At 33.8% G+C, this 7,142-nt stretch overlaps 1 protein-coding gene across 1 annotated transcript; it reads left to right on the top strand.

Annotated features, from left to right (window-relative positions):
* Positions 1-1,739: 1,739 nt before the first annotated feature.
* LOC117204398 (tryptophan 5-hydroxylase 1) lies at positions 1,740-6,778 on the top strand. Its single transcript, XM_033441752.1, has 13 exons — positions 1,740-2,460; positions 2,530-2,646; positions 2,942-3,046; positions 3,407-3,620; positions 3,891-3,994; positions 4,092-4,159; positions 4,251-4,301; positions 4,895-4,993; positions 5,071-5,117; positions 5,205-5,340; positions 5,532-5,658; positions 5,866-6,095; positions 6,234-6,778. Exons 2-13 carry the CDS (start codon positions 2,548-2,550, stop codon positions 6,574-6,576), a joined length of 1,623 nt encoding a protein of 540 aa, XP_033297643.1. The 5' UTR covers positions 1,740-2,460; positions 2,530-2,547; the 3' UTR covers positions 6,577-6,778.
* The last annotated feature ends 364 nt before the right edge of the window (positions 6,779-7,142 follow it).

Below are 7,142 nucleotides of genomic sequence, written 5' to 3'. Positions count from 1 at the left end.
TTCCAAGGAAGCATATTTATAGATCCTGGCACTAAACAAGAAAAAAGAAGGGGTATCGACCAATTTAATCCGTGTGCTTAGAAAACAAGTTGTTATAATTATATCGTTGATGTTGTACAAAAATTTGTATAAAGGATTTCGTTTCTTAGATAAAGATCGAATTGGTACTTTGTGTTTCAACGATATCTTAATCTTAAAGTTATTAGTAAAACAACAGAAGCAAATTACAAATGTTGAACTTTGGGCTCAAAGGACGACAGTATGATAAGAGATATCATGCTTTGTAGAATCTCTGTGAATGGGAAGTGAATTTGGCGATACGGGTAAAGGATGAATAGTACAATAATTACTTATGTTCATACGACATATACTACATGGACCGCCCAAAAATAAAATTTTTATCGAGTACAGAAAGATACGAAACATTAAAAAATTTAACATAAAATAGGAATAAGTATCTAAGCTGATATTATGACTACAGCACTTATCTTTTTTTTTGTGTTACAGTACTATAATTATACATATGTTAATATTTCATAATTATGCAATTAGATGCAAAAAAGATAAGTATTTACACAAATGCCAGAATATCATCTTTTTTTTTAATATCACAAGTATAAATGCATATGTATCTTTATATTTACTCTTATTATAAAGAAATTTTTTAAATAACCATAATAACAATCGCAGAACTGTTAAGTGAGAGCCTTACTGAAGAGTCCATACTAGCAGATCTTGGACGAAACACTCACTTTCTCTCTTCTCTCATTGTGTCTAAGGTATAGGTCTGTTAGGTGAGAGAACAATCACAGAAAAAAAAATTAATTAACAAATGTAACAACCATTCTCAGTTTAGGCTCACTTAAATATATGAAACAACACGGAAGTATCGAAAAGAAATTTTGTACAATGTAGTAAAATATCTTCTGCAAAAAGCAAAACTATCTTACTAAAAGCTTTCGATTTTTTGTCAAGATTCCATCGGTACTTTTAATTATTCTCGTGTTACTAAAGTAACATAGTCTCAACACCTTAACACTTTAAACAACAGAATGTATCGAAAATCGATGCGACCGATTGTTTCAGCAAAACATTATAACACAGTGTCTCTTATCTACTAGTTAAATCTCGCTATTTATCAATATTGCCTGAAAAAATAATCCAAAAGATATTTTCCGCGACGATTTAGTGACTGGCAGGCGGGGCCGATAAACGAAAGATTCTCTCCGCAGATCGAACGATACTCTCAATTCTCTTAATGCCAGAGGAACGCTCGGTATAATTCAACAAGGGTGCTAGCTGATAGTCGTAAGTGATGGACATTGGTAATGTGCTGCATCTGCTTTGCCACGAGGCGGAGGAGTGTTCTCGGCTGTTCGAGCTTTTATTAAACAGCCTCTTTGTTCTGTGGAAAAGATACACAAAAGCGAGAATGATTGTCTCGTTGAAAAAAAGAAACGGAAAAGAACGAAAAAAATTAAATTCTCCGAAGAAGATTACACTTCTCTAAAAGCACTTCTCCATTTAGGTATGTGGTTCACGCTCACTCGCGATATCGTTTCACAATATTTTCACAATCGTGGATTTAGTAATTCAGAAATGTTAATAATACGATAAATTGCGTAACATTTTCTACGACACGTCGTCTATTACAGACATATACTTGCTGATATTTAATAACAATTGAAACGTGTGCCCCGTTATTAATTTATGACTAACAACATTATATATTTAAACAGAAAAATAAATATCGAGAAAGAAATCCGAAAAATCTTCGATGATGTAATTGTTACCAAAACAAAGTCAAAGTCGAAGGGAGTATCACGAGTTGCTAAATGAACGCGGAAAAGCGTGAACTCGGTAAATCGATGGTTGGATTCGTGTCTTTTCCATGGTAGACTAATTTCACTTGGCCCAGAAACTCTGAGTATAAACGTATGGTGCGGATGGGAGGGAAGAAATCTTTGGAGAATAGCGAAGAGGGGTACCGAAAGAAAAGTATAACATCCCTGTTTCGAAGACCTTGCAATCTCTTCTCCCCATTCACCGTTGCTAGTTCTTGCGCCACCCACATTTCGTGCACTCCAGTGACGTCACACAGAATACATCGTGGAACCGGCACAGTCGCCGTTAAATGGGGTGAGCCAACACTCCTCTTCAACCCCATGAAAAGTCTTATCCGACCAATGGGGGAACTTCGTACTACTGTGCGTCGACCAATCGCGAACAGATCGTCATTGAGAAGGACACGTACACGGAGGGGACCGAGGTCTTAAGAAGAGCAGAAGACACTGGTACCGGGACACTGTCGCACGCGGTGCTTAGAGGGACGATTCATTGGATTAACAGCTATTGCCGATTCCGTCGAGAGAAACTGTTTCAGTGTTATCCAAGTTCAACATTTAGATAGATTTTTAAATAGAAATACTTACTTGCATCGTTCGATTGATTTTCTTATTGGTGAGCGAAAATATTATATGTTACAGTATAGATAGAAAATTTTGTAGAAAAATTAGAAAGTTTGTTCAGTTTGAATCGAGGATCAGTATGAGTGGTTCCGGAAAGGGCCTTCTCGGGGTGTGGCTATACAGAAGAGGCGAACACTGGGCCATTAAAGAAGGAAGTCCCATACATAAGTCGAGCGATGTGCGTTGATTTTTGAACTGTTGTTACAAAATACAAAATGCTTTTTTTAACTCGTTGTTCTTTCTTCTTCGACAAATTCATGTTCCGAGTTTCTTAATTGTTCCAAGCTGGAGCAATCTTTCTAATCCTTCTTTTCTTGAGACCTTTTCTCGTACCTATATGTATTTCATTCTTAAGATTATTACGTGACTTAAGACAATGTAGAAAATCGAAGCAAATAACGAGGGAAAAAAGGCGGTTGGGTGTGTGGTAAAAGTTAAACATAACGCATGGATATGTTCTCTCATTCGTTCAGATCCCCATGGTCGAGCGGAAATCAAACAGCGATAATAAAAATTCTGTCGTTTTTTCCTTGAAAAACCAAATCGGTGGCTTGGCACGAGCTCTGCAAGTTTTTCAGGTATGATGTTTAACGATATTACACAGGGCCTAATATCCACCCACTCTCACGCACGTCTGTCTCACCCACGTTAGGGTCAGAAAGGAAATAGAATTTTGAAAATTTATTCTTGCATACATATAAATAATAATACATTTTTTAATCTGTCATTTTTCATAAAAATATGTTAACATTACCTTATTAACGCTTACCTTTCTTTAAAAATCGATATTTGATTATTTACCAACTACAGAATTCTTATAGACAATAAAGATATCTGTAACATCTTTTTAAAGTGTCCTCTAACATTAGAAACATTAGAATGCGTAGAAACTTTCATGAAAATGTACCAATGTATTTTTAAATCAATATTCCGTAAAGGACCTGGGTGTGAATGTTATTCATATCGAGTCACGGAAATCATTGCGTCGCGGCTCCGAATTCGAAATTCTCGTCGATGTTGAATGTGATTCGAAAAGAATGGAACAGTTGACGAGGATGTTGAGCCGAGAAGTCGCTGCCATTAATTTGGCACAGTACGAGCAAACAGGAAATATTCCTCATGCTCCATCACTTTCCGCCGCTCCGAGTTTTGGTAAGTCATTAATAGATTTTATTTCTTCGTTAAATATCATTTTACATTGTTTAAATTTTGTACTTAAACTTCTGACTTTTTTACTATCAATTAGAAGTTTATAATACCTACTATTAATTTTTACTAAAAATTTAAAATTTAAACGATCATTTCATCGAACGATAATTCTTTTAGAGCAATTTCGTTGAATGATTTTTTACAATCAAAATCACTTTTAAAATAAAAAACTTTCCTGAACCAACAAGTGCTGATCATGTTCAAACTTTATAGATTTCAGCGAAGTAGATATGCCCTGGTTTCCACGAAAAATATCGGATCTAGATCAAGCTCAAAATGTGCTCATGTACGGATCCGAATTAGACGCGGATCATCCAGTACGTTTCTGTTTTCAAACACTGTTCTCTCTTGTTAAATACGTAGTACCTAAGATATATGCAACATTATATAATACGTTTAATTCAATATTTCCAGGGCTTTAAAGACCCGGTGTATCGCAAACGTCGTGTGCAATTCGCGGATATCGCAAACAATTACAGATAGTACGTTAAAAAAAAATCAATGATCTTTTACGAAAAAAAATATAATTATCAAATACGATATAAAACACTACTAACGTTAATTTTCTTTTAGTGGTCAACCAATCCCTCGCGTTCAATACACGCCAGAGGAGATCAGAACTTGGTTCGTAAATTTACATCAATGCGTTACGTATTTTCTCTTTTTTTTTTATTTGTTAAAAAGATGTTTTAACATTGTTCCGATAAAAATAAATATGTTCGTTGTGTGTATGAAGTTTCTGATAAAACTTTCGCTCATTGCAAGAAATCTTCGTACGTGCTTCGACAAACATGAAAGCAATCTATGACGGAGAAGAACAAATTCTTTTGATAACTTCGCAAGATTTCCCTTCAATTACGAAACGATATCCTAGTTCTACCAGTATAACAAGGAAAGTTTCAACTTCACCCGTCGCCTACGGGACGTATGAATCAGCCAAGATTGGCCCGCGTTGAATGCACTCCTTAATTGTCCTTATTTAATTTATCCTCGCGATCTTCGAGTGACTTCCCTAACACGATTTTCTCCAGATGTGTATACGAGAAGCGTGGATAAGTAATCTAGTTTCGTTGAAACCTACGAGACATATTCAAGAATGAGAAGATTTAACGCCAATTAATTTAAAACTTAACATCATCGTTAATAATATTTATAAATAATTCTTTGCAATTTTATGTTCTTAAAATTTATCAATGAATAACATTCGTTTTCTATAGGGGAACCGTTTTCCGCGAATTGCATCAGCTTTATCAGAAACATGCTTGTAAGGAATATCTGGAAAATTGGCCAAAACTGGAGAAATACTGTGGCTATAGGTAAAGATTCTTCTTAGGATTAAATCAAATGATATCAAACATAATTAATTTAAATAAACTTCATATTTGATCGACAGAGAGGATAATATACCACAGTTGCAAGATGTAAACGTTTTCTTGAAGCGTAAGTATACGATTAATGATAATAGAATTATTTTAATTAGAAATGAATGAAAAATAAACAAATACAATTTGTCTATGATACTATTAGGTACAACTGGATTTCAACTTCGACCCGTAGCAGGCTACCTTACACCAAGAGATTTTTTGGCCGGTCTTGCTTTTCGAGTATTTCATTGTACACAATACATTCGACATTCATCCGATCCTTTTTATACGCCTGAACCGTGAGTAATTTAAAAGTGTATAAATCATATTAAATAACATAAATATGTTGTACACATAACAAATAGATAATATAGATAAAAGTAAAGCTAGATAAAATTAAAGAATAAAAATAAAGCTGTAAACATATTTTCTTACTATTTCTTCTTTGTATTTTTCCTTTTTTCTTTTAACTCTATTGAATTATTTATAGGGACTGCTGTCACGAATTGTTAGGGCACATGCCGCTTCTGGCGAATCCAAGTTTCGCACAATTCTCGCAGGAACTTGGACTTGCTTCGCTTGGAGCTTCGGACGAGGACATCAATAAATTGGCAACTGTAAGTGTTCTATGCTCCAGGTAGTTTCTTACTTTCATCAAAAATTTATAAAAGCTCATTTCACGAGTGTAAAGAACGTCATATTAAAGAAATTAATATTTATAAATAAGAAGAAAATTCAGAAAACAAGATTGTATTTTATGTTAGCTTTAATTGTAGAAGTCATTAACTATGTTGAGCTCGTCCTTGTTTTATTTTTATTTTTAGCTCTATTTCTTTACGGTGGAATTTGGATTATGCAAGCAAGATGGTATACTTCGCGTTTACGGAGCTGGTTTATTGTCTTCTGTCGCGGAACTGAAACATGCTGTGTCCGTTCCCGAGAAGACGTTCCGATTCGATCCAGAAGTGACTTGCAAGCAAAAATGCATCATTACCGCGTTTCAAAATGCGTACTATTACACGGATAGCTTTGAAGAAGCAAAAGAAAAAATGCGGTAATGTTGTACATACTTTATTCTTCCGAAATTCTAAAATATTAAAATATAATAAAAATATTCCAAAATTCTAAAATATTGAAATAAAAATACAATAAAAAAGAAGATTGTAAAAGGAATATCAATTTCTGCTTTTAGAACATTTGCGAACCAAATACAACGACCTTTTGGATTACGCTATAATCCCTACACTCAATCAGTGGAAGTTCTCACGGACGCTCAAAAAATCACGGCGGTAGTCAGTGAACTTAGGGGTGACCTCTGTATCGTCTCAAATGCCCTAAAGAAGATACACGAACAGGATGATACGGTGGACGTTGAGAGGATAACCAGCCTTTTAACGCAAGGTATCGAATTACCTCAAGATTCTTCGTCTTCTGACAGCGATGTTGATAGAAGTCCTAATGTCGAGTCGCCTGAGAAACCAATAAAAAATCAGAATAAAAACTATTCTTCTGACAATATTGTTGTTAACTCATGAACGTTATTTCTGTAAACGTAGTCTGCGAATAGAACTATCAAAATTAGAAATTATGATTGTACGTATATAATTATAGAGTTTAGCAATATGTATATGAAATATGCACAGTTGTCTATGCTTGTAGAAAACGATATTTAAATTAGAAGATTACTAAAGTTGCACTGAGTAGAATGAAAATGAATAAAAAATTATGTGAAGTATAGTAATCAAAAGTTTTAATATACTAACATATTTACTTTCATCATAAAATATCCTGTTACGTGTGAATCATATTGTTTTAAAAAACTCGTCTGATTTTCTCTTTGATACGGTCTATAACATGTTTTTTGATATTAACAATTATCTTTTTTTGCTTTATCGAGATCCCTACGACAAATACGTATCAACAATCGATAAATAAAATTCAAAAATTTATAGTTAGCATCTTATTTCTTTTATTTATCAAACATCAAAATATCATGATTATTTTTGTAATATATTAATTTCATATATTGTTTAAGTTATATATGTATATATTATGCGTATATAAATTAAATATCATACTTTAAGAACTGTTTCTATGAGTA

This window comes from Bombus bifarius, unplaced genomic scaffold, assembly GCF_011952205.1.
Source record: "Bombus bifarius isolate JDL3187 unplaced genomic scaffold, Bbif_JDL3187 scf7180000007978, whole genome shotgun sequence".
Taxonomy (NCBI): Eukaryota; Metazoa; Arthropoda; class Insecta; order Hymenoptera; family Apidae; genus Bombus; species Bombus bifarius.
The sequence above is the reverse complement of the archived record's forward strand: the minus strand, read 5'-3'. Positions and strand labels throughout refer to the sequence as shown.